Source organism: Notamacropus eugenii, chromosome 2 (assembly GCF_028372415.1).
Source record: "Notamacropus eugenii isolate mMacEug1 chromosome 2, mMacEug1.pri_v2, whole genome shotgun sequence".
Taxonomy (NCBI): Eukaryota; Metazoa; Chordata; class Mammalia; order Diprotodontia; family Macropodidae; genus Notamacropus; species Notamacropus eugenii.
Genome location: NC_092873.1, coordinates 38,487,842 through 38,514,265, shown reverse-complemented (window position 1 = coordinate 38,514,265; position 26,424 = coordinate 38,487,842). Strand labels below are relative to the sequence as shown.

Here is a 26,424-nt window from a genome sequence, read left to right as displayed (position 1 = left end):
CCCTGCAGGGCGCTACAACCGCCTCTAGAAGGAGAGCGAGGACTAGGCACCTCACGGTGCAGCCCGGATCTCCCTGGGAAATGTAGTTCCCGGATGCCTGGGCCTGTCGCCCAAATTTGGACTACAGCTCCCGTCACGCCCCGCGCGGCCCACACGTAACTAGAGACTATGGTCCGTATCCCCAGCTTCCCCAAAAGACTAATACCGCTTGCCAATGTCTTCAGTCCCACGGAAGCGTCTTTAGAAAAACACCCTAAAGCTTCCTAGCTCTTCAGGGGTGCTGTGAGGGAGTAGACTTGGCTCGGGTCCCGGGGTAGGCCAGGGAAAGCTTAGCGCGGTGTGTCGAATCTGCCGCAGCGGAACGCCCGGCGGAAGTGCTGGCGTGGAATTTGCCTGTGCCGCAAGGCGCGCAGGCCGGAAGGCCGGCCGGCGGAGCGGAGCGCACCGAGGCAGCGGCCAGCATGGGGGCAGCGAGGCCGGCTCCCAGCCCCGGCGGCTCGGCGCCCGAGGCGGCCGCCGAAGCCCCGCTGCAGTACAGCCTGCTCCTGCGGCACCTGGTGGGGGACAAGCGGCGGCCGTGGCTCCCGGAGCCCGGCGTCCTGGGCGGGATCCCGAGCCCGAGCAAGAGCGAGGAGCAGAAGATGATCGAGAAGGCCATGGAGAGCTGCGCCTTCAAGGCCGCTCTGGCCTGCGTCGGGGGTGAGCCGGGAGCCCCGCGGGGAGGAGGCCCGCGGCCGGGGGGAGACCCGCGGCGGGGGGGAGGCCCGGGGCGGGGGGCTGGCCGGCCGGGACGTCCTCCGCGACCCCTCCCCAGGCCCGCGGCCCGTAGTAGGTGCTTAATAAATGGGATCGCGGTTTGAACCGCAGCCTCGCCTTAGGCCGACCTTGCAGAAATAAGTTGTAAGCCATTGATTTCACGGGGGAGCCACGTGCCCACAGTGGTCCCCGAGCCTCCCCCGAACGAGACCCGCAGGCCGAAGATGGAATGTGGGCCCGGGAGCAGCTGGCAGGGAGGGTGGCCAAGGGCAGGCTGAGAAACCACGGGGATCCTGACCTGTAGTTTTCCCAGGGTTTGGCCACCATCACCAGGGATGGGTTGGATTGGAGAGGAAGAAGCCAGGCACAGGGGGTTCCTGTTCACTTTGAGATTCCGTACCCATTTTGTGCCCATTGTGGTGGGCACGGAATTTAGAGCTGGAAGAAGCCACAGGGATCAATCAGACCAGGGCATGTGAATCTAGAATTTAGGAGATGTCAAGGGGCCTGTAACACCTTTGTTTTCACTGACCTCTAAAGGAAATGAATTTCCTGCAATTATTTAAAACCGTTATTCAGAGAAAGGGTCCCTTGATTTTGCTAGACTGCTTAAAAGTGTTCATGACATAAAAAATGTTACAATCTTTTGATAAGGTAGACCAACCTCATTTTATTGATGAGAAACCTGAGGTCCAGGGAGATTAAGTCACACAGTAAGTAGTAGAACCAGGCTTTAAACTCTTGACTTTTGACTCCAAATCCAGTGTTGTTTCCATTATGCTATACTGCCATAAAAGAGTCAGGGTTCTCAGTGTATAATTTAACTGGGAAGGCAAGACATTAACACCTGGAAAGCTGCTGTTCTAAGGCACTGTATGATGGATGGATGGATGGATGGATGGATGGATAAACAAGCCTGTCTAGTTACAACTATTTTCATACCCACTTTGCAAATGAAGAAACTGAGGGCTGGAGAGGCTAAATGATTTAGAACGTGGTTGTTATGTGAGTGATAAGGGTCAAGGACAGGATTTGGACCTCAGTATTCTTGGTTTTAAATATCCAGTATCATGCTTCCTCTCAGGCAAAACCAAACTGGTGAGGTGTTTCTGGACTCCATTATGACAGGTCTTGAATGCCAGTTTAAAGGGTGTGGACTTCATTCTGTAGACCTTAAGAAGTTATGATTGAAAGAGAGAGGGAGCGAGAGGATGTAATATTTGAGGAAAATTCTTCTGATCCTAGTTTGCAGGATGGATGAGGAAATGAGAGGAAGGTTCCAGTTAACAAGCCATTGCAGTAATCCAAGCTTGAGGATCTGGATGAGGGTGGTGGCAGTGAAAATGGAAAGGAATGAACAGATATGAAAAGTTCACAGTAAAAAGACACAGAACTTGGTAAGTGGGTATAGAGATAGTGAGAAATGAATAAGTGAGATTTTAAGACTGGTGCCTTTGACAGAAATAGGGTAAGTTAGGTAAGAGCTCTGCGTGTGTGTGTGTGCGTGTGTGTGCATGTATGTGCACGTGCGTGTGCACATGTGCATATGCACACACGTATATAGTAAAGCTGGTGAAATGAGGGACAATTTCCATTCAGTTATATGATGTGTAAGGTGATGGGGACAAAGAAGTCAAAACGTTAGGTAGGCAGACAGACAGAGTCAGGGCTAAAGACAAAGATTTGGAAATTTTTCACTGAGGTGACAGTTGCAATTGAGGGGGGACAAGTTCTCTGAGGGAGGATCCAGCAGAGGAGGCAACAGTGAGGAGTCAGCCTTGGGAAATACCTACAGGAGGCACAGGAGCGACCATCCCAGGTGTGCTTGCAACGATAAGGTAGGATTAGGGAAGCCACAAGAGGGTAGAGACTACACTGAGGTCAAAGAGAATAAGGACTGGGAAAAAGATCTGGTGATTAGAATCTGGTCAAAGTACATTTTCAGTGGCACAATGAGGGTGGAGGCCAGATTGGAGTAAACCTCGAGTGACTTGGAAGTAGAAATGGAGAGCACAGATCACATGAATGAAATGATGTTGAGCATCAGAACTAAAGAGAAAAGAAAAAAAGTAGCCAGAGTGGTCACTTGAGGCTTTGGGGGTATGTATGAAAGGCTAGGGCAGGTGTGGGGAACTTGTGACCTGCTAGGTCCTCAAGGGTGGCACAGTCCTCATCTAGAGAGCTTGAAGGCGAGGGGCTTAGCAGTGGACGCTGACCTTGCATGCCTTTGTCCAGGCCCCTCATCCTGCCAGGAATGGTCTCCCTCCTGACCTCTGACTCTTGGAATTCCCAGCATCCTTCCAGGTTTTCGTGTACACGTCACTTTCTTGAAGTCTTTCCTGTCTTCGTTTTCTCCCCCTCCAAATTGTGAGTGCTCTCTCTGTCTCTATGTCTCTCCCCCTCTCCCTCCCTCTCTGTCTCTCTCTTCCTCTCCCACCTCCCCCTCTCTCCTCCCATGATCTTGTATTTACTTATTTATGTACATGTTACATTCCTCTCCCCCCAGTAGATTGTAACTACCCTGAAGATTAGGACATTTTCATTATTGCCACAGAGAGGTGGTATAGTGGGTAAAGCACTCAACTTGGAGTCTAGAAGATCTGAGTTCGAATCCTTCAGATATTTCCTAACTGTGCTACCCTAGGCAAGTCATGTAACTTCTCAGCCTTGGCTTCTTCATCTATAAAAGGGGGATGAAAAAAGCACCTCAGAGGGTTATTGTGCATACTTTAAAGTGGCTTTTAAATGTTTGCTATTATTATTACCTGTGTATCCCTAGGACTAGTGCTGTGTGTACACAGTCAGTGCTTTATGGTTTGGTTTTTAGCTGAATTGACTATTACTGCAGCACTCGTGGTACTCCATATATAAAGAGGGGTGAAAATTTGGATAAGGTGGGTTGTGGGTCTCAGAAGAAAGGGAGGAATCTTGGGGACAGTCCTTCCTCGGCAGTTTCCTTTTTTCTGGATTTCCAAGAGAATTTCCCTACATTGGCCTATCACCAAATTCCTGGGAGCCTGAGAAACAGCTTCAGGCATAACTGTAGAGTTATGTGGTAGGTTTTAGAGTTAGCTCTTGGTCTACAGTGTTTCATATACTTCTATTCTCTCATCAAGGAAGCAAAGGGTTGGGAGCCAAGAACCCTTTTGTAACGTGGTGTAGACATTTTTATCTTGTACAGTTGCCAGCATATCTCATCGTGTTTAGTGATTCTTAGAGTGTTCATGGTTGCCTTCAGCACTCACGCTTCTTGTAAGATTGACCCTTAAACAGCCACTGTTAACTTGTCTTGTCCATGAGAACTTTCCAAAAGTAGGGACATCAAGCTAGCATGATTCCTGGCACAGGGTATTTTGTAGTCAGGAGTATTACAGGAGACTTTGCAAAGTAACAGCCTTTCCTTTTTACTTTCCTTTTACTTATTTAGGATTTGTCTTGGGAGGAGCATTTGGAGTGTTCACTGCTGGCATTGATACGAATGTGGGCTTTGACCCAAAGGATCCCTATCGAACACCAACTGCAAGAGAAGTTCTTAAAGATATGGGACAGAGAGGAATGTCCTATGCCAAAAATTTTGCCATTGTGGGCGCCATATTTTCCTGTACTGAGTGTCTGGTAGAATCCGTAAGTGATGGCTTTCTGAAAGAGTTTGGTTTGTGGACATTAACCATTAGCATCCCTGCCTGATGCAGATGTTCTGGAGCTCATGTGCCAGAAAAGCATATAGAGACTATACAAATGAGAGGCTCGTTTCGTCAATAAGGCTATTTCCTAGTACTTTGGGTGGGAGCCCTTTACAGAGGCATCAAAGTTAGTTTCTTGTCACGTGCCTATATTGGTTTTTTTCCTCCTAGAAACAGGCTTCCTTTTCCATGTGAAAGTCATAAGGTTATGATTTCAGTTAATCTCCTTGTGTTAGGCTAGTTAGGAAAAGATTCTGGCATCCTAACTGCTTTGGATCTTGTGTATGAGGTTGCCCTGGTGCCATCTAAAGGAGATGCCTTGGAACAGATCTAAGCTTTAAGAATTGTCTTTGAATTTGCACTTCCAAATTTTAAAAATGAATGTTAAAAATTGTTTTTACATATAATTGGGAAAAAGAAAATATTTTTGAAAAATTGTGTTTGGAAAAGATGAGGTTCTTATTAGTGACAAAATGAATCGGCCAACTAGACACCTGTGATTTATTAATCGTTTTGTCTGGTTGGTACTGACCTGTATTTCTCAAATCCTATAGTATCGGGGAAAATCCGACTGGAAGAATAGTTTCCTCGGCGGCTGCATCACTGGAGGAGCCATTGGCTTTAGAGGTCAGTGGACCACTCTTGTGGAAGTGTTCATTGTGATTGTGGGCAACATTGCCCTGGTTCTAATGCTGCCACTGGCAGCCCATGGCATGTGTAGATACGAGATAACCATCATCTCCTAATGACCACAATTAATATTTACTCGTATGTGAATGCTGATATGCTGGTGGCACTTCATCACTATGTGGTATAGTGGAAAGAGGGATGGATTTGGGGTTCCAGTCTTCTACAACCCTAGGCAAGTCTCTGGGATTCATGTTCTGCATCTGTAAGAAGCGGGGGTTGGACTAATTTACCTTGGTCACTTCCAGTTCTAAAATCTGTGATTGTGTGATCTGTGAAGGAATTTAGAGATGAAGAAGCATCTCCTGATAGTGAGCAGTCATTGGAATGGTTATTGCCCCTTTGGGAATTTTATCTAGGTTTCTTCCTTTTTCTTTCTTTCACTTTTTATACTTTAAAAAAAAAGAATCATTTCCTGCTATACTATTCCCTACCCCCATCGATAGAATTGTCCCTTAGAACAAACATAAATGAGCAAAACCTGATCAACAAAATAACCGTGGCTCATAGGCTACATGGCATTCTACAAATGGCACTCCATGTTATAATTCCCTTCCATTAGGATAAAAATTAAAAGTTGCGTTGTCACTAAGCTGCCATCCATCAGTCAAGTTGGCGAAGATTCTGTGGAAGCAGGAGGCATTGCCCAGCAGCCCTGCAGCCACCGTCACCTCCTGGCCTGCCCAGAGCCCAAGCCCCCTTTCTTGTTTGTTCATAATTGCTGAAAGATTTGTTATTATTGCCACGGCCCTGGCAACTTAACCAGACAGTGGTGTTTGATAGAGGAGTAGGAGAGCTAGCTTTTCCTCTGCTGAATCTTCTCTTGCCTTTTCTACTGCCTTGCAGCAAATTGGCTGCCTTCCATTCTCCTTTAATCACCTTCTCAGGAATTTATTCTATAAACAAATATCAGGGTGACACGCTGTCTGCTTTCCTTGATTCCAAGGCTGATGCTCTCAGACAGAAGCTCTGGCCATGGAACTGAACTGATTAATTCTCTGGGATGAGAGTATGAATGTGTGGCTAGATGCTGCGAGGGGCCTGATGGTTGGGGGCTTCGCTGGCCTCCGTCACATTGGCTGCTTTATCTGTGTGAGTGCCATCCTCCAGCTAGAACTGAATCTGGTGTCTCTTCCATACCTGGAGCATCTGATCTCCTTGTTTGTTTCACAGCTGGTTTAAAGGCTGGGGTCATCGGCTGTGGAGGTTTTGCTGCTTTCTCTGCTGCAATTGATTATTATATACGATGAGAGGAGCTTCTTCTGGGTGAGGAGCCCAGCGCCTCATCAGGAGCCACGAAGTGGAGGAGGCCTGGCCTTTAAGTACTTTACCTGGACCACGAGAGTGAAAGATGCCCTAGGTTTGCTTTCCCAATCCTGTAGTGGTGGGTGACACAGGGCGGGCTCTGTTGGCTGCTGCCGCCGCCTCCAGTTTCCTGAGCTATTCCACTCCGCTCTTTCCAGGTGCTGGCAGACTGCCTTTCATGGTGATCCCCAGTCCTTTCTGGACTCCACCCAGAGCTTTCTAGTAAGAAATGCCACAGATCAGGGACAGTTTGTTGACTTTAAGGCATTAGGAATCCTGACTGCAGCTGTCCAACCTGCCTGTGTTACTGCTAAAACAGACCTTCTTTATTATCCTGTGTTGGGATTTATTATGAGCAACATGTCATAAGGTCCCCTTATTTGAGGGAAGGGACAGGGTCTGGGGGCAAAGTAAAAGTTACTTCTTCCTTCCAGCCCATTCTGTGGCTAGGGCATGGTTCCATCCTGTTGGCTATTACCCTGTCATCCTTGCATTGGAAATTGTGTATTTAAATACAGTTTGAAAAGACAAATTTGATGGTCTTTTTCTCTTTTGTCAAAATCTCCCCAGGCAGGACTTGGGTACCTACCCTGTGGCCCAAAGGGAAAGGAGGTGGGAAGTTCTGACCGAAGCCAGACCTAAGGGTGCACAGAGGGACATGTCTGTTGTTGGGGAACATTACAAACATGCTCACTAACTATATCCCTGGCATGCCTCTTAAAAAAAAACAAACAAAAAACCTTTTGTCTTACTGACAGTCATGTTTCCAGTTGGCTGAGTCTACTAAGTTGATTCTTGACTCCCTGACATTGGCTAAAGGTGTGAATGAGCCTCGATCCTTAACTTGGCAGCGAATCCCCACTCCTTCCTCAGGGGCTTCAGTGGGAAGTTGTTTCCAGGGTTTTCTTCACTCCCTGTGTTCTCCAGCATCAGTCTCAGCTTTGAGTGAGTCTAAAGCAGCCGAATATAAGCAACAGCCACTGACCTTACTTCCATAATGCTATATTTGGCAGAATCTCTTTATTTTATACCTGAAACTTGGTTATTTCAGGCCAGTTTAGTGTACAGATGACTGTCAGAAAGAAAAGGCCCTCAAACCCATAGTACAAAGGAAAAAAATAAAAAGTTCGGTTGCCTAGCAAGAGACGCTGCTCTGATAGGTCAAGTTTGAGCTGCTTTACAACCTAAAAAAGGACATTTTTATTAGGACAGAATCTCTGGATGCCCTCTCACCATCTTTCCTATCAACTTATAACATACTTTTTAAAAGGCCTCACTAAATCCACAGTAAATGTATCTCTGCACAGGGAAGCAATTTGATTAAACCAGGCAGGAGAATGCCCAGGGTAGGGGGACCTGATCTGGTAATGGGAAATGGCATTCCTTAAACTTGACTTTGATATCTCAGGCAGTTATCCTGATGCTGGGATGGGCTGGGTGGGGTCCCAGCCATGACCCCTTTCCCTTCCCAATACACTGTGCACCCCCTTTCTTTTGTCTCTTATGTGCTTTATCACCTTGATTTTCACCCTCCATCTTTCATCAAAAACCAGGAGTCAGAGGATTTGCCCAAACATTTCCAATTTGAGTGTGTCATCCATGATGACTAGTCATGCCTTCTTCTGGCTGCTGTGTCTCATCTCCTGAGCAGTGCAAGGTCCTACAGATCCCCACAGCATTCTGATCATGAATTTGATATAATCCCTCTCCTCAGACCCCCTGTGTGACAGACCACTGCTGCTATTAGCCTTGACATTTCAGGGCAAACATGCTGACAGAGTGGTTCCAACACCCCTGCCTCTCCCATATGGGCATTTTGGGAAGCACCAGGAAAGGGGGCTTTCTAATCCCAGATGATTACCTATCAGAGCATTAGGACACCATGCAAGTCGGCTTGAATAGCACCCAGCCTAACCATGGCACGAGGCCCTGAATGTCATTAATGAATCAATGAAATGCTGTATTCCCCATTGCCTTTGAGAAGATGAGCTCTGTGGAAGTTGGTTCAATAAACCAAGCATTGTCAGAATGGACTATTCAATCAGAAGAGGAGATGAATGGTTTCCTGTTTTAGATGGCCAGATCTATAGTATGAGCTCATAAACTAAACACTAATTTTCAGAGACATCTGTTCCCTCTCACCAGAATAAACACAGTGTTGGGCGAGCTTTGGCCTGCTGTGAGTCGGCATTAACCCTCCTGGCACCATGGATGAGAGTCTGAGGACTTCACTGTATTTCAGCCTCTCTATGGACAAGATGCTCTTTACAGTAGGCCTGCTCCTTGCCAGAGAATAGCCTCTGTCTTTCAAAAGAAAATTTGGGAAAATTTGAGAGAAAATCCATTGTGTGTGCTTGAAAACAAGCCCTCCTGCCTTTTATGCACCATCCAGCCACTTTTTGGGGTCCATTACCCTCTGAACTTTAGGGGAATTGGTATCCTACCAGTGGGGGCAGGAAGTTGATTCCAAAAGTGCCAGCTTTTCTAGCCAAGGTCTGGGTGGCTGGTGGCCTACACCAACAAGCCTGCTCCACCACTATCCAGGAAAAGGCTCAGAAGCCTCTCTCTTTAAGCCTGACTCCATCTTTGACATGCAGGGGAGGTGTAGAACTGAGAAAGCAGTATGGATTCCATGTCTCCTGCGCCACTGAGAATGCAAACATCCACACCATGGGGCTGTTTTGTGCAAATGTTGGGGCTTTGCATTTTTATTAACATTTTCCTCTCACATGGTTTACATCCATTTATAATAATCTACATAATTGAAACAACACAGACAAAAAAATATATCCTTACCAACTTATTAAAGTCAAATTATTAATGAACAGTCCTATCCTACCTGTATCTGCAAAACTCCAGATCTCCCAGGCCCCTGCATGGGAGGGCAAGGTCACATGGAGCGGGGAGGATGCCTGTGTTCTGGGCCTCTGTTAATACCAACTGTGCCCCATAGCAGGCTACCTGGCTAGGGCCTGCGCTGAGCAGTCCCTAACATGAGAAACCAAAGGATCTCTCGTACAGCTTTGTCCTGGCTTAGTACCTATCCATTCTTCCCGTTGTAGACTTTGAGATAGATATATAAATATTTTGATTTCTTTTACCTTCTCCTTAGCCTCTACTTTTCTCCTGCTTCCTCGTCTCCAGGTGGCAGCAGTTGACTCCCTAAGAAACCAGAAGCTGGCTGCTTCCCTTTTCCCACTGGCTTCTTGGGAAGAGGACTTCTTTCCAGCTGCTGCCAGCTCCTGCTAAGCTTTTCTTTCCTGCCCTGGTACTTGATTTGGAAGTCAAAGAAAGGGTCCATGGCGGTACAGGAGGCTAACTTTAGCATGCCAAGGCTACTGGGCAGCTGGGGCCTTTGGACGTGGGGATGTTCCTCTTCATCTGGTGTCCTAGTACCTCTGCTGCCAGTGAGTGCCCTCTCCCGTCACCTTTTTGGGCATGGCTACATCCAGCTCCTTGGCAAGGCAGAAAGAGGACCAAAGGGAACTGCTTCTCACTGAATGGGCTGCATGTTTGATGCGCCCTTGATCAGAATTTGGCCTTGAGCACCAGTCGGGCAAGGCCAGGAGTAAACTGATGGCAGTCTTCTTCCAAATGCACTCAAACACAGGGAGCCCTGCCTTTGACTCTATCATATCATTGTGTGGGCTCTCCAGTCCCAACCCCAGGGGCACGGATGTAGGGATGTCCCTCCTCCCCCCCTTCACTAGGGAGCGCAACTCTCAGGTGAGTGGGAAGCCACTTGCTTTCCACAAGTCATGCTGTGGAGCTGCCAGTGCTTGGCTGGGGAGCGCACATCAGACTCTGCCACAACTAGGTGTGCGTCTGTACTCAAAGCAGCCAAATTGCTCACTTCCTCCAACCCCCTTCCTGTAGCTGGGTGGGGAGGTCACTGCCAGAAGCCAGACAGGCAGGAGAAGCAGGATCTGAATGAACAGCACTGTGGAGGTCGACTGTAATCATCACGCCTAGGCCTTGCGCTGTTTCTACCCCAGGTGCTCTGGCAAGGCAGGAGAGGGGGTCAGTGCTGTAGCTGACATACCCCCTCCTGATGGCTGGGGTCAGGGAAGGAGGGGATTTCAGAGATCCTACTGGATCTCACTGAGGGTATAAGGAGCTACTCTGTGGCAGTACCTGTCTACAGAGCACCCAGGTCTAAGGCAAAAGTACTGAGGAGGTAAGAGAGAGGTGCCAAGGGCTGGGTGTCACTGCCCGCTGAAGGCTTTCTCTTCTGGGCAGCTGGGTCAGTCCTGTTTATCACCCCAGGGGAGATGGGCCCCAGCAGGACTCAGAGCTGCCTTCCCTGCCCCACATTCCACCCCTTCCCTTAGGGACTAGGGTTACACTCGATACCTCTCACTTTCTAACCTATGAACACACAATGAGAAGTGGACCAAACTTTTTTGTTTCCCCAGCACCAGAGATTTAGAGGAGAGGAAGGAGCCTCAAGGTCTTCTAGTCCAAAACCTGTATTTGGCAGATGAAACTGAGGATCACAGGGGAAATGACATGCCTAAGGTCACATACACCCTTTGTGAGTGAAGAGTTCTCCCAAACCCTCCGGCTGGACAGCAGGTTACCCGCCATGAGTCTGCACATAAAAGAAATAGAATACCAGGGAAGAAGGAACAGAAAAGCAGAGGAAGAAAAATCAGGTGATAATCTCTCCTAGAGATGGGGTTATAAAGTAGGGAAAGCAAACAAGAAAGGACCCTTATGGACACATTCCCAGGAAGAGAGATGCTCAAACAGCAGTTCCCAATGTTGTCTCTGGGCTCTTGCTTGGAGCCCGGGGGATGGGTGCAGCCCCATCTCATGGTTCGACATCCTCACGGGCGTCGAGGCAGAACAGGACACGGTGTCTCAGAGAGCTCTCCCAGACAGGGGGCTGGGCTGAGGCTTCACATGCAGGGGCGTGGGGTGGGAGTCAGTGGAAGAAGCGAAGAAGAGGACTTCCGGGGGCAGTGCCAGGAGAGGGCAGCTTGGCAGAAGTCAGAGAGCAAAGGAAAAACCTCTGCATTTAGACTTGGAAGCAATGAAAATGCTGGAGGAAAGAAAAGTCTGGGTCCAGGGTCCGAGTCAGCCATTACCTTTTCTTCATGACAGAAATACACAGGATGACTCCTGAATACCGCAGGGCATCAGACATGAGCGGAAATACAGAGGGGTAGGGATGGAGCACAGCGGGGTGATGGGGCCGGGGGGAGGTCGAGGCCAGCTTTGTACAAGGCTGCACAGGAGACAAGCATGTTCCAGTTCTCAGAAATCCGCTTCCCTGTTGTCTGCTCTGCTCCATCTGGTTTTGTGGGGTGGTTGGTCGATTGGTTTTTCAAGTCTGCGCTGAGCCCCAGGGCCAAGCTGGGAGGGACTGGTGCCCTCATGGTGGACCCTGTGCCACCCAGGCCTGTGCTAAACGTCCGTGGAGAAGTACAGTGTGTTCCGTTTTAGTTCCGCAAAGGAGATGGGAGGGTGCTGCAGGTAATAAAGGAGGACCTGGACCTATGGAGAAGCAAAAGGGAGCAGTAAGGGCTGGAAGCTGCCCCAGACCCAGCCCTGTAAACATCCCCCTCTCCCTGAAGGAGCCACATGCTGAGAACTGGCAGAAACCTCGGGGGGTCTTCTAGTCCAACCTGGTTATTTGGGAGATGAGGAAACCCAGGCTTGGGGAGTACCAGCGACAGGGTTTGAACTTAGATCCTCTTACTCCTAAAGCCAGTGCCCTCCATTTCTAAATGCTTGTGGACCCACTGAAGGGGGCAGGTTAGGAAAGAAGGCATCTCCTTTAGACAGTACAGCCTGAGGAGGCCAGGAAGTCTGCAGGGACAAGGTGGGCATGAGTGCCTGGGCTGCTGCCTTATGCAGCCCCTGGAAGGGCAAAAGTTTCCAGACCGAGATGTAGAAAAGCACCTTTGGACAGGTCAACCTGACAGGAGCAGGGGCCTCCTGAAAGCTGGGATGGCAATCCAATCAGTCAGTAAGTGTTCACTGAAGGGCCTGGCTGTGGCAGCTACCAGTGCCAGCTGCTGGAACGGCCAGATGTGGGGCCTTCTCTCATGTCACCTGGGCACATCTTGGGATGGAAAACGATGACCTTCTCCTCTACCCAGGGCCTGCTTTCCTGTCCCTGCACTCTCAGGCTTTAGAGGAGCGCAGGGACGAATGACTCTAAGCCTGGGGTTCTTAACTCTGTTTACATACAGAACCCCCCCACACCTCGGCAGTGTGGCAATACCCATGGAAACCTTCCTAGAAGTAGTTTTAAATGCATAAGATAAAACACATAGGATTACCAAGGAAACCAATTACAATGAAACAGTTTAGAATATATGCACACACACACATACATAAATGTGTGTGTGTGGGGGGTACACACATGCATGTGCGTATATAGCTATACACATATACGTACATAGGTATACACACATATAGGTATATGGATATATATATATACATATATATATAAACAGCAAGGTTATAATCGATAATACTACTTGCCTTCTCAAGGGGTGGGGTGTGTGTGTGTGTGTGTGTGTGTGTGTGTGTGTGTATGTGTGTGTGTGTTCGTTCGTCCTTCGTTGCCAAAGACCATGCCATCAGAGAAATAATGACATGACTTGCACTTGACTTTGGTTTGAGGAGGGAGGGCTGTGCAGGTCACCAGCCTCACTTCTCCTCCAGAGCCATCTGAATCCAGTGACCAGATATTCATCAGGATGACTGGAGATGACCCAGGATGAGGCAGTTGGGGTTAAGTGACTTGCCCAAGGTTACACAGTTAGCGAGAGTCAAGTGTCTGAGGTGAGATTTGAACTCAGGTCCTCCTGACTCCTGCACTGGTGCTCTACCACCTAGCTGCCCCTAAGGGGTGGGGTAGGGGCAGGAGGGAGAGGGAATTTGAAAATCAAGATTTTTACAAATGTTTAAAAAAAATTTTGAATGGGAAATATTTAACAAAATTAATAAAATTAAAAAAAAAAAGAAATCCTGTCCTAAGTGCCATAAATTCTGCCCATATGGTTCGCTGACTCCCTGCCATTATTTATATTATATTAGGTTTGCTTGGGGATGACCAGCCCTAAGTGAATCTCACATGGCTTTTCTTCCACAGAGGATGGAAGCATAGAATCGTGGGAGCTGGAAGAGACCTTAGGAGCCACTGAACCAAACCCCTCATTTTACAGAGGAAGAAACTGAGGCAGAGGGATTAAGTGGTTTGTCCTGGGTCCAAAGCTAGTGTCTAAAAGAAGGATTTGAACTCAAATCTTCCCTGACCCAAAGGCCAGTCCCCCCTCCACTAGGACATGCCTCCAGTAATTCTGGGGACAATGCAGGATGTGGAAGAGAGAAATCCTAGCACCACTGTGGGGGCTGGGGAGGAGAGGACCTCTAGTCCCCCTTGCTTAAAGAGGCCTCTTGCCCTGACAGCCCCAGCACTGTGGGGGTGGGGCACCCTACAAATGGCCCTCAGGGGCGGTCTCCTGAGCTGCCTCCAGGGAGCCAGCAGATCATGGAATCTCTTCAGGCCCCAGCAGACCACATGTTCTTTCTTTTGTGGATCAGGCTGTAATTTAACTGACCTAATAGTAATCACCAGCTTTTATATAAAGCTTTATGGTCTGCAAAGTACTTTACAAATAACTTCTCACTGGATCCTCACCACCCTAAGAGGTACGTGCCCTTCTTCTTATCCTCATTTCATCAACGAGGACGCAGTTTAACTTAACAGAGAAGTTAAGTGACTTGCCCAGGGTCACACAACTAGTCAGTGTCTGATGCAGCATTTGCACTCAGGTCTTCCCGACTTCATGTCCAGCTCCCTCTCTCAAAGAGGCAAGGCCACTACCGGTGCAGATCTGGAGAGCTTCCTGTGGCACTGAGAGGCAAGGGCAGGGTCACACAGCCAGGATGTGTCAGGGACATGATATGAACTGAAGTCTCATCTCCTGGGCCACCCTTGCCCTCTATTCTTTCTCCTCTGGTGCTGTCTGCTCCCAATCCCCCTCTGCCAGAAGGAGACAGTTTACCTGTGCCATGACGTCATGAGACCAGATATCCGAGGCTGAGGTCAGGTGTCCTTTGCTCTCCACCTCAGACGGCCTTAGTAATGTTGGGCCAAACACAGTGGCCAGATTGTGAAGGGACATCTTGTTGATGGGCTCCTTTTCAGCAACCCTGGGGGAGAGGAAGGAAGGAAGCCAGGGTGGTCATTTCTGCCCTAGGGCCCCTGGAGGAATGTTGCTCAAGCCTGCCCATTCCCAGCATCTCCTGCCTGGGAGCCTCCCCAGGAGGCCTTGAAGGGATGGCTAATTTCTAGATTACAGTTTTAGACCTGAGAGACTTCAAGGTCATTCATCCAAGCCCCCATTTTACAGAAGAGGAAACTGAGGCTTGAGGGATTCACAGCATCACAGACTTAGAGCAAGAAGGGACCTCACAGTTTACTGAATCCAATCCTCTTGGGATGATTTTTTTAAACTTTCGGGAGGAGAATGAGAGCCAAGGAGGTGAACAGATTTGCCCTAGGCCACTCTGCCTGACTCCAGGCCAGCTCTCCATCTGTCTCCTCACTTCCCTGCTTCAATTCAGTTACTGTTCAGGAGGAAACTGGGGTCCATGGAGGCTGTGACTTGCCCGAAGAGCATGTCAAAGGTGGGATTTGAACCTGTGACCCTCTGCTGTCAAAAACCATTTAGTCCAACTCCCTCACTTCTGGGAGGTCAGGAGAAGTCAAATGAAGGTCACTTGGCTAGTTGGGGTGACTGGGCTGAGGAGAGGGCAGGACTTCGAGAGAGGGAGGCCACTGAGCTGGCCGGATGGAGGGAGCTCCCAGGAAAGGAGGTAGCCTCTCCAAAGCCAGGGGTGCAGGGTCTGTCCCTCTCGCCACTTCCAGATGATTGATGCTCTGAAGCCTGCCTTGGATTTTTTCCCTGCCCTCCTTTCTCTTGCATAACTGGCCAGATGTACTCGCTGTGATTTCTCCCTGGAAACAGCAGGTATTAGCTGCTATCTGTACCCAGTGCCCAGGCAGGCCACCTCCCCCCTTTTTCCTCCTCCCATCTCCACCCCACACAGTTATCTGACAATGAAACCTGTTCCTGGCCTGTCCTCAGCGCCAGCACCCCAATGCCACTTGAGAAGTTCTTGCTGGAGCTGTTTCTAGCCTGACCTGCACTCACAGATGCCCCCCAATCCCTACCAGGGCCACCACCATCCTTTGAGAAAAACCCACAGGCCCTGCCCAAATGGAGCAGTCCATTGCCTTGGAAACAGGCAGGAAAACAGGGCCATGTCAAGAGGCAGCTGTGCAGGCCTCCTCCACCCCCAACCCACACAGAAATTGAGCCTGGTCCAGGAGACCAGATGTGGGAACAGGCTGTGCCCGGTTCTCAGGGTGGAAAACCTAATGGATTTTCCCTTTGCCCTTCTCCATGATGTTCCTGCTCACTCTCCAAACTGTTTGGGAACTGGATGGGACTTTGGTCCCAGCCAAACCAGAAGGGAAAGCGCCTGAGGATGGGAGGAACGTGAAACCTGAGCTCATTCCCGGCTCTATCTCCCACTCCTCTGGCCCCTTGAATAGTCAGCCTCCTGAATAGTCAGCTTCTGCTCAGCCTGAACCAATGTTCAGCAAGGCAGATTCCCAGAAGCCAGAAAACCCAGACCCCAAGGAGAACAGATGGAGGGGGGATGGAATGGCTGGTGCTATGATTCCTGAGAAGTGCAATCCTTCCCTCCAGTCCAGGAGTGGGGAACCTATGGTCTCGAGGCCATGTATGGCCTTCTAGGTCCTTGGGTGCGGCCTTTTGACTGATCCAAGTTTTACAGAACAAATCCTTTTATTAAGGGGATTTGTTTTGTGAAGTTTAGATTTAGTTAAAGGGCCACACTTGAGGACCCAGAGAGCCACATGTGGCCTCTAGGTTGCAGACTCCCCACTCCTGCTCCAGCCCATACCCTAGGGCTGCTATCTAAGTTCGCAAGAGCTGGAAGTTGAAAAATCATAAGATCATAGTTCTATAGCTGGAAGGGACCTCAGAAGGCATTCAGGACACCCTTCTGCCCCCATTTTCCAGAGGAGGAAACTGAGGCCCAGGGAGGTGATGTGATTAATCTAAGGTCTCACAAGCAGTAAGACTTGAAAGCAGATCTGATTCCAGTCAGTCTGTGCTCTCTGGATGGGACCCCTCTGACCTCCCTTTGCACCCACCTGAGGGTACAGTGAGTGAGAGGTTACACACAGAGTAGTCTACCCTCTCCCACTGGGCAGTCCTACCAATTCCAGGAGCCCCGTGGGCAAACCCCCACCTCTTTACCTTTTCAAGTGTTCTAGCAAGAAGAGGAAAGTGATGAGGTTGGGATCAGGAAGAGTCCGGAGAAGGTGCATCATACAGTTTTCCTTGGCAGCAGGATCTGAGAGGGCTAGAGATAGACAGGGAGAGAGCGGGTCAGCAAGTGAGCAAGCTCATCAGGACAAGGGGTGTGCCAAAGCCTCACCTCCAGAAGCTACGTTTTTGTCTAGCTGAGTGACTCGAAGGAACTGGGTGGGGTGGATACCCTTTGCTGTGTTCAGGACTAATGTGATCGTCCTGGAGCTCCCTAGACAGGTGAGTTCTTTTTGTAGACTTCATGCTGGACCCTTGGACCTAGGGCTTGGTAAGTCTTAATCAGCAGGAAAAACTGTGAATCTAAAGCTGGACGGTATCTTAGAAATGACCTAGTCAAAGCCCCTCAATTTACAAAGAGGGAAACTGAGGCCCAGAAGGCAGCCTCAGAAGTCAGTTGATCCAATCCAGACACTATCCCTGACCAGTGGTCCTCCTGTCTCCAGGAAAGACAAAGAGAAAAGAGAAAGAGAGAAGGCAGTGAGAAGGCAAGGTAGAACTTGCTGCCTGGCAGCCAGCCTGTGGCTGACTAGTCTTTCATGTACTGTACTCTCCAATAAGACTGGGAGATCCCTGAGAGTAAAGGACCATCCGGTTTTGTATCCCTAGCTCTTGAAGCAGGGCTTAACCTAGGGTGAGCCCTTGATAAACATCTTTTCATCCTTTCACTTTTCTTTCCTTCATCTCTGCCAATGTGCACATTGGTAGCTGACAAAGCCTGTCCACCTTTTGCACCCCCCCCGCCTGCTGCCCAGCTCCCTCTTCCTTTGCTCCCAGCCAAAGATGGTGTCTTGTTTCCTGTTACTGTTTTTAGTAAAGCAGAGTTGGAAGGCTGGAGCAGGAAGGGCAAATTACTTCACCAGAGCCTGGTGAAGGGGTCCCTCTTCTCTCTAGAATGAGACAAATCTCCAATCTCTCTATCCCACTGAGAAAGTTAGTTGGGGGTAAGGGAACTGAGTCCTAAGAGAGGACAGGGATAAAGGTGGAAGCTGGCAGACAAACCCATGAACTTCCTCCACCAAGGGCTGCTTTACTCTGATGGTCCTTGCTGTGGGCAAAAGGGTCAAGAAGGCAGCCCATCCCTGAATAGTACAGCTAAGGGCAGAGAATCCCTTTTCTTGAGTCCCTCTGACAAATGGGATTGGACTTGGAAAGTCAATCTTGTGCTGATCAGAGAGCCTAAATGTTCTGAGGAGCAAGAAGGATGGTGTCAGAATAAGAATGATAGAGGGTTGTAGGGGAGAACATAGGCACAGGATGGAAGGGACAGGAGTAGATGATGGGGCTAGGGGATCAGGCCTATGGGTCAAGAGTCATAGAGGACAGTAGAGGGAGTGCTGCCTACAGTAGACCACACAACAAAAACCAAGTTGAGGCTGTCCCTTTAGGACTGGTTATGTTCAAAGGCCAGCCCTGTTCTTCTGGGTACTGAGCATTATCGAACAAATGGCCTGGGGTCATCCCCACCACCATTATGGCTTGGAGGTTTACTAGTGGACTTGGGAATTCAAGGCATTTGGGGTTAGAAATCTTCCTCCTCAAACCTAAATGAAAGGATAGGCAGCACTAATCACTAGCTACGTGTTATTGTGTCTTCCTAAATGCTCCCCAACCCCAGGGATCACCTAGATAGGAACTCCAACTGCCAACCTCTAGCCTAAGAAAGACTCTCAGGAAACTGGCACAAGTCTCACCGATGCCCTCCATGAAGGCTGGATAGAGTCTGTCTGTGAGGAGGGGCTCTGGGAGCTCCCGGAAGTAGAGCTTCAAGGTCCCTGCGATGGCGTTGATGTCCATGTCACTCAACATCACCAGCACATCCTTATTGTCTGGAGGAGAGGAGAGGAGAAGAGTGAGAATAAGTCACCCCCCACAGAAACTCAAAGCTGACTGCTAGGAATGCATCCAAACCATCCCTGATAAGGGTTCCTCTGGTCTCTATTTCAAGACTTCCAGGAATGGCGAGCACACTGCCTACCAATTTTGGAAAGCTTTAATTGTTAGAAAGTTTGTCTTTATCCTGCATAAAATACACCTTTGCGGAGCCAGCAAAATCCCTCCACCTTCCTCCCCCCACAGCCAAAGAGCTCATATGTTGTTTGATCTGTTACCATGTTTTTTAATTTGTTGCTGCCAAAATTCTGCTCTGTGGCAGTTTCTACCCATTGGTCAAATTCGGCTCTCTAGGGCCAAGAAGAATAAGTCAAATGCTGTCTCCCAGAGAGCACCCCACTTATTAACACACATGCATCTTGGCAGCTTTTCAAATTCCCTCCTTCCTGTCTCAGGGCCCAGGAGTTTCAGAACAGTTCCCTCTTCCCCTAGAAGTGACAGGTACCATACTTCCCTATTTTATTCATGCTGTGCTAAGAAAACTGTCAGAAGCATCTTTCCTGCAGGCCTGGCCAAGGGCCATCAACATGGGGGTTGGCTACAAGCTGGCATGAAGGGCTTTCCTGGTAAACAATTTCTTTCCTCTGACAGGGCCCTAGATAAAGGATCATAGATGGAGAGCTAGAAGGAACCCCAGAGGCCAATTAATCCAACCTGTCACTTTGCAGTTGAGGAAACTGAGGCTGTGAGACACTAGGCAACTCCAAGGCCAGGTCTGAAAGTCCGCCTTGCTCTAGGCAGCTAGGGACATGAGGGAGGGAGAGAATGTAAGACTTGGCAGTCAGGAAGACAGACCCAAGTTCAAAATCCTGCCTCCGATATTTTACTAGCTGTGATCCTGGGCAAATCACAGCCTTTCACAGCCTCAGTTTCCATGTCTGTACATGAGATCATAATAGTATCTACTTCCCAGGCTAATTGTGAGGATCAAATGAGATCATGTTTATAAAAATCAGATTGTAAAGTTAAAATCCTATATAAATGTTAGCTATTTCCTACATTATGCTATCTCTTGAATATCCCTGTTAAGGATAAGGCAGAGCCAAGACAAATCTCCAGCCTGGTATGGAGAAGCTTGGGACTTACCCAGTCCCCACTCAGCCATGACAGGGGAGGGGGTTCTGGGCCCTGGGGCTGCAATCTGGTTTGCTTTGCCCGTGACTCTCATGTGAAGAGTGGAAAGGGGAATGAGGGAGAGAGAAAAGTCAATTCCATGATCCAGGGCTCTGGGGCCATGTTACTGTACAGAAGGCTCTGTCCTCACTGACAGTCTCAGTTAAGCTCCTCTCTGGAAAGCTCGGCACATTTTTTACACCTAAAATCATGTTCAACCAAGCCTCAGTTTTCAGGCCACAAAGAGAAATCTGGGCCAGGAACAATCAGCTTTGTGCCAGTATCTCCCTCAGCCTCCTGGCCCCATCCTGCCCCCTCCATTTTCCCAACCCCCCCTCTCTATCCACTCTCACTGCCCTCCCCCCTCCTTCCAAAGGATGTCATCTTCTGTGTTTGCCAAAGACTACCCATCAGGGCCTCTGCTTCTCCCAGGGTGGGGGTGGGGTAGAGGGGAAGGGCCAGGGAGAAGGTTCAAGCTAGTTCTTCAGGAGCTGTCCAGCTCAGCCTCTAAGGGATTGGCCTGGTCTTCCTAGATCAGTTGGGCTTTCCCAGCAAGCAGGCAGGCAGCCAGTCCATACCAAGTACTAAGTACCAAAATAAAGACACAGCCCTAGGCTCATCACTACAGGATCATATGAATGAAACCAAAGGCCCCGCTCTAACCTTTGAGAGTCTTCTGGCCTTAAAAGAGAAAGCAGGATAAATATTACAGGATAGAGACTGATTTTATTGGTACAGAGATTTCCTGGGTGAGGAAACTACTTTTGCAAAAACAAGCTGGCCCCTTGTATGCAACTAATAGTTTTAGAGACTCTTAAAACAATGTATATTTTGATACATTTGCTTTATTGTAATTAGTTTCCTTTGTAATCCTATGCATTTTAGGCTTTTAAAAAATATTTTTCTGAGGGGCCCATAGGCTTCAGCAGACTGCCCAAGGAGGCCATGAGATGACAATGTGAAGAACCCCTGTCTTAGGGGGTTACCCAAAACACTGGGCAGTGAAGTGATTCACCCAGGGTCTCACAATGCCTCTCAAACTCTACTGAAAAAGACCTCAAGAGCCTGGTATCCAGAAGTCGAGAAGTGCGAGCTCAGGGTTTTTGAACCTGTCTCCACTGAGTACCCTGGGAATGAACATGGGAGTCAGTTTCCAAGATGTAAGCTGTAAATTTCAGCTCTGTCAGAAGCAAAGCTCCCCCTCCACGTGCAAGTCTAGGCAAGTGTGGGGAGAATACCTGAGAGCCAGACAAGAAAGTGTGCCAGTCCCACCCTCTGCTCCCCTTCTCAGTCCATTTTCCCTATCCTCCGCCCCTCTCTCCCCAGCTCCCCTGGGACTCACTGGCATCAAAGACAGCCTTCAGCGCCTGGATGTCAGTGGCCACCCCCGAAATCCGGTAGATGCCAATTTCCTCAATGCCTCTTTTCTCCACCTCCTCCACACATTGCCGGACAATGTAGGGTACCTTGGAGCGCTCTCGCCTGTGGAGGCAAGGAGTGGGCAGCATGGTGACTACCTATGCCATGACAGCAGTCACCTCCCCTTATCTCCCACTCATGTCTTCATTCCTGACCTTGGGCAGCCCTGGCTGCTTGGAATGGGGAGGGGGGAGAAAAGGAAGGGGAAGAGGAACAGAAGGAGATACCCACAGAGCTTGCTATATGTGTAAAGGGCTGGAAAGGGGAGTAGGGTGTCAGATCAAGGTACACAGGGTCTCTGTTCTCCTTTCACAGGTTGATACCAAGATAAGGGTCATGTACAACATGTCTGGGGTTTATAAAAGGGAGGCAGATTAAACAGGAGCCCAAAGAGATTGAAGAGGGAGGATTTTCCTTTGGGAAAACCCTAAGGAATTTTAGTGAGGATGAACAAGCCTGGGGCACTCTCCTCCTACAGGAGAATGAGGTATCTGTTTCTAGGGAAGAACCTCAGCTCCCAGTCACAAAGACTCGCCTTTCTGAGATGACACCTGAGTGCCCCACCCTTCCCCTCGACATATCCCAGGATTACAGGATCCCAGATGTAAAGCCCAGACATTGCCAAGTTCAATGCTCTTCATCGTCCAGATGAAGTAATAGAGGCCCAAGTGATTTGTCCAAAGTCTCACAGGAAGTATGGGGGTAAGGTAGGATTTGAACACAGGACCTCTCTGACTCTAAAGCCAGGGCTCTTTTCCTATCCTAAATTGTCCTAATTTTCCTGGAAGATGTTGCCTCACCAATTCAGGGTAGAAGAATCTCATCTGTCCCATGGGGCGAGGGGTCAGAGGGAGGATGAAGTAGCCAACTTTTGGATCAATCAATAATTATTTGTTAAGGAACCATGCTACACTGGAATCACAGCATTTTAGAACTGGAAATGGTCTTAGAGGTCACTCAGTCCAACTGTTCTCACTCCTTCACTTTACAGAGGTAGAAACTGAGGACCGAAAACTTGTTCAAAGCTATAGTTGGGTGGCATAGTAGAGAGAGTCAGAAAGACTCATCTTCCTGAATTTAAATCTGACCTCAGACACTTACTAGCTGTGTGACCCTAGGCAAGTCACTTAACTCTGTTTGTCTCAGTTTCCTCATCTGTAAAATGAGCTGGAGAAGGAAGTGGCAAATCTTTGCCAAGAAAACCCCAAACAGGGTTTTGAGTAGGAGGGATCTGAGCCTAGCATGTTGGCTTCCAGTGCAGGGCTCTTTTTCTCCCCATCCTTTGGGGAGGTGTGGCTCTGGTGGGGAGCGGAGGGGCCTGGGGAATACAAGTTCCAAGAACGGCACACACTTTGTCACGACGCTGATCTTCACCCCAAACACTCCTGTCTGCTTTTTAGATGGGGTCCTCTTCAGGCTCATGTCACGGCTGGTGAATTTCATGGAGAATTCCACCTTGATCTGCATCAAAGAAAAGGCCAAGTCAGAGCAAGCTTGGGGCAAAGGGTAGTCAATGCCTTGGAAATACCTCCAAGACACATGGTAATGGTGGAGACCCCAATAAGGTGGTCTCCAACAAGTACGTGGACACAAAGGGATCAAGATGTGGGAACGCAGGGCAGGGCAGGTCTAGCTGCTATGTGGGCTGCCTCCATCACGGGCAAGGCTAACCCAAGGCAAACTCTGAAGTGCCTCTGAAAAATACTCTGAAAAGCGAAAAAGAAAGACAGTCTTCCCTAACTAGAAGCAGCAAGAAGCTGGGGAGTGACAACAGGAAGGCCCACCATGCCAAGCTGGGATCCCCTCTAGCTCCAATGGCCTTACCCCATTCATCTCGATCACATCCATGTGCCAGTTCTTTGTCTGCACGGTCTGTGGGTCCAGCTGGAGAAACAGAGGAGATGGGGAAGGTTACATACAGCATGGCCTCACCAGAGGCCGAGGAAGACAGCTCTCCACCAGCCACCAATGCGTGCTGATTAGATCTCTCAGTTTCCCAATTTGACTAAAAGCTCCTTGTGGGGAGACTGTCCTGAACTTCTTGTGTACTGTGGATATACCATAAATATCTGTCAAACCAAGAAATAAATGGATGAGACTCAGTTGGATGTGGGAGCCTCGGATGGGCCCCAGGGGATTGTGAGGAATAAGAAAGGCAGGGAGAACTGATTAAACCACAAGCCAAGAACCAGGCTGGTGCTGAGGATACATGGAAAACAGTTTCTGCCTTCAGAGTTTACCTTCCAGTGGGGAAACAACAGGTACAGATAGAAGCATAAACTAAGCACTCACTGGAAGTGCCAGGCACTATGGAGTATAAAGATAGGCAAAAATCTGACTCCTGGCAGATAACATACAACTATATACATACAAGATACCTACAATGAAAAATAGAAGGGAATCCCAAAGAAATGCAAAATAATTGGGGGGATGGGAGAGGCACTAGTATCTGAGAGAATTGGGAAAGGCCTTATGTAGGAGATAGAACCTGTGCTGAACTTTAAAGGAAACTAAGGGTGCTAACAGTGAGGAGAGATGGTGTTCCAGGTATGAGTCTCTGGTATCTCTGTGCAAAGGTGTGGAAATGGGAGATGGAATGTTGTAACACAATATCACATAGAGATATTAAATAACTCAGTTTTAGAAAAGGAAAGAGGCCTAGCTGTAAAGGAACTACGAAAAGGAGGGAAAAATCTGGTATGGAAGAATTTACAGGGGAATTAAGTGTAACTTTTAGAGTGCTTTCTTTCTCAATGTGTTTACAGAAATTATTCTCCATACCTGAGGGAAGAAGCACTCTACCAAACTCCCTTTTATGAGACAAACAGAATCCTAATACTTAAACCAGGGGAGGATAAAACAAAAAAAGAGAACTATAGATCAATATTATTAATGGATATACTTTTAAATGAAATCCTGTCAAACAGACTATCCAAGAAATTCTGACTGAAGTAGATTTATACCAGGGAGGCAAGACTGGTTTAACACTAGGAAAACCATGAACATCATAGCTTTTAAAAAACAAACATCCAAAACTACACAATCATCTCATTAGACAAAGAAAATGCCTTTGACAAAGTATAAAACTCATTTATGCTAAAAAACAAAATCCTACAAACTGGGCATAAAAGGAATCTTTTTAAATATCATAACTCTTTAAAAACCAAAAGCAATTATTATACATAATGGAGGGGCACTAGAAGCTTTCCCAATAAATATAGGAATATCAATCCCATTTTATAGCTGACGAAACTGAGGTTCATGGGACAGTCCAAAGTTATAGTGACACAAGTCACCTGATACCCTAAGGAATAGGAGGGAAACCCCAAGGGCCTCGGGGGGAGGCCACCTCCAGGAATAGGTTGCTGCTGGCAGACACAGCAGAGGAAGACAGGGAACACCCACCCCGGAACCCAAGAAGACCCCCTGAGTTTCTTGGGGAGGAGAGAGGAGGTCCTTGAATGGTAGGAAAGAGCAGCTTCTGATGCCCTCTACCCCAAGGTTCAGTTCACTGAATAGGAGCTGGAAGGGGCCTCAGAAGACATCCGAACCCAGACTTCCCATTTTGCAGATGAGCCAATAGAGGCCGAGAAAAGTTGAGTGATTTGTCCAGGGTCACGTAGAGCAGGGATTCTCCTCGCTCCAAATACGGCATTCTTTTTGTCACACTGTGCTTTCGTGATGGCGGACAATGAGCTGACCTCAAAGCTAAGAAGACCTGGGTTCAGGTCTCACCTTTGACACCTACTAGCTATATAGAACCTTACGCAAGTCACATCCCAGTGCTCTAGGCTGCTCCTTATGACCAGGAGCTGACAATAAGGTGCCAACTTGCACTGTTAGGGGGAAGGACTTGAGAGCTGACCTCAGTGGTTAGGGGGAAAGTGATCCCTAGTGTTTCAAGTCCAGTTCCTCCCCCTTAATCTTATGCATCAATGAATGCTGCCCCAACTGTTCCAGCTTAGATGAAGATCTCTTCACCACCCACCCACCCACTCCCACTGGGGTCTAGACAATCTTCAGGACTCAGTCATGTACTGTCTGATGGATGCTTCCTACGGCAGTCACGGCATCTTCTTCCTCTGTCCCCCAACTCCACTCCTCCAGTGCCTAGAACAGGGTCTGTCTAATACTAGGTGGCTGACTGGCCATTCAAATCTCCCCTTCCCCCCATTCCGTCAGAGGGGCACCAGGTCCCTCTCTGCCCTCTACAATGCCAGCTCTGTCTCTGGGGAGCAGAGCAACTTCCATAAATTAAGGCTATTTCAGGATCTCATTTTAATACAGAGAGAGGAGGAGGGGAAGGCATGGAGAAGGATGGGGGCACATTTTCCAGTGAAATTATGTCTCCTGAATTGCTGTGGCTATTTATAACCCCTGGGAAATGTGCGCTCTGCTATTTCCTGATTAGATTAGTGGTCTAGGGGTGGGGTGGAGGGTGCAAGGATGTCAGGAGGGGACTGGATGCTTGGCAGGGGCCCTCTCTGCCGCAGCACCTTCCTCAGCCCCCCACACAGCTTGGTACCTGGGTGGGAGCCACCTGAGAGCATCCTAGACACAGCCTGCCGAACAAAACTAAGGGTGGGAGAAAATATGAGGTGGTCAGAATCAGAAAACAAGCCGGACCTCCAAGGACATCTGGTTCAGCCCACACAGGAGAGGCTGCCCCTTCTGGAACCCACTCAGCCTCTGCTTGAAGTCCTCCTGCAGAGACCCAGCCAGTCCCCTTCCTCTCCCGACCAAAGCTGCCCAACTGCCTCAGGGGACATCCTCTCTGGAAGGTTTTCCTGACATCAAACCTAGACTTGATTCATCCAGAGACATTTACAGGCACCCACCACACACCAAGTGCTGGGTTACACACACAAAAATCAAACCTGCACACTCTATACACAAACATGTATAAGGAGTACCAGGTTACACCACCTCGGGTTCTGCCCCCAGGGTCAAACATGACAAGCTGACCCCCTCTCCACAAGACAGCCACCTGAAGACAGCTGACCTGCCTCAGCTGGCCCCTCATCCCCAGTGCCTCTGACTGACCTTCATGACGCAGACATGAAACCCTGCTTCAATTCTGAAGGACTTGAGAGCTGACCTTGGCGGTGGCCAGCCAGCCTTATACAGGCCCTGTGATGAAGGATGACTTCTAACAGAGGATAGCAGAGAAGGGAATGCACATGTGC

At 48.7% G+C, this 26,424-nt stretch overlaps 2 protein-coding genes across 8 annotated transcripts in view; one reads left to right on the top strand and one right to left on the bottom strand.

Moving 5' to 3' along the window:
• The first annotated feature begins 399 nt into the window (after nucleotides 1-399).
• On the top strand, nucleotides 400-6,963 carry TIMM22 (translocase of inner mitochondrial membrane 22). The gene is made up of 4 exons (XM_072639887.1): nucleotides 400-699; nucleotides 4,184-4,380; nucleotides 4,994-5,066; nucleotides 6,300-6,963. Exons 1-4 carry the CDS (start codon nucleotides 462-464, stop codon nucleotides 6,374-6,376), a joined length of 585 nt encoding a protein of 194 aa, XP_072495988.1. The 5' UTR covers nucleotides 400-461; the 3' UTR covers nucleotides 6,377-6,963.
• Nucleotides 6,964-9,108: 2,145 nt separating this feature from the next.
• The window catches only part of ABR (ABR activator of RhoGEF and GTPase), a 289,390-nt gene continuing 272,074 nt past the window's right edge, over nucleotides 9,109-26,424 (bottom strand). For all 7 annotated transcript variants that reach the window (XR_011973884.1, XM_072639879.1, XM_072639883.1 and 4 more), the window contains 7 exons: nucleotides 23,063-23,122; nucleotides 22,590-22,699; nucleotides 21,162-21,301; nucleotides 18,508-18,642; nucleotides 16,745-16,850; nucleotides 14,456-14,603; nucleotides 9,109-11,930 (listed from right to left, as the gene is read on the bottom strand). Coding sequence is in view for 6 of the 7 variants with exons in the window: in XM_072639879.1 (XP_072495980.1) it covers nucleotides 11,841-11,930; nucleotides 14,456-14,603; nucleotides 16,745-16,850; nucleotides 18,508-18,642; nucleotides 21,162-21,301; nucleotides 22,590-22,699; nucleotides 23,063-23,122 (789 nt within the window). In the remaining variant the exon portion in view is untranslated. The remainder of the gene's footprint in view (nucleotides 11,931-14,455; nucleotides 14,604-16,744; nucleotides 16,851-18,507; nucleotides 18,643-21,161; nucleotides 21,302-22,589; nucleotides 22,700-23,062; nucleotides 23,123-26,424) is intronic.

What these genes read in the sequence shown, in the direction of transcription:
- TIMM22 (XM_072639887.1), top strand. Translation starts at nt 462, where the DNA reads ATGGGGGCAGCGAGGCCGGCTCCCAGCCCCGGCGGCTCGGCGCCCGAG. An exon ending in CGCTCTGGCCTGCGTCGGGG is followed by an intron (nt 700 to 4,183) that starts GTGAGCCGGGAG and finishes TTACTTATTTAG; the next exon opens with GATTTGTCTTGGGAGGAGCA. An exon ending in CTGAGTGTCTGGTAGAATCC is followed by an intron (nt 4,381 to 4,993) that starts GTAAGTGATGGC and finishes CAAATCCTATAG; the next exon opens with TATCGGGGAAAATCCGACTG.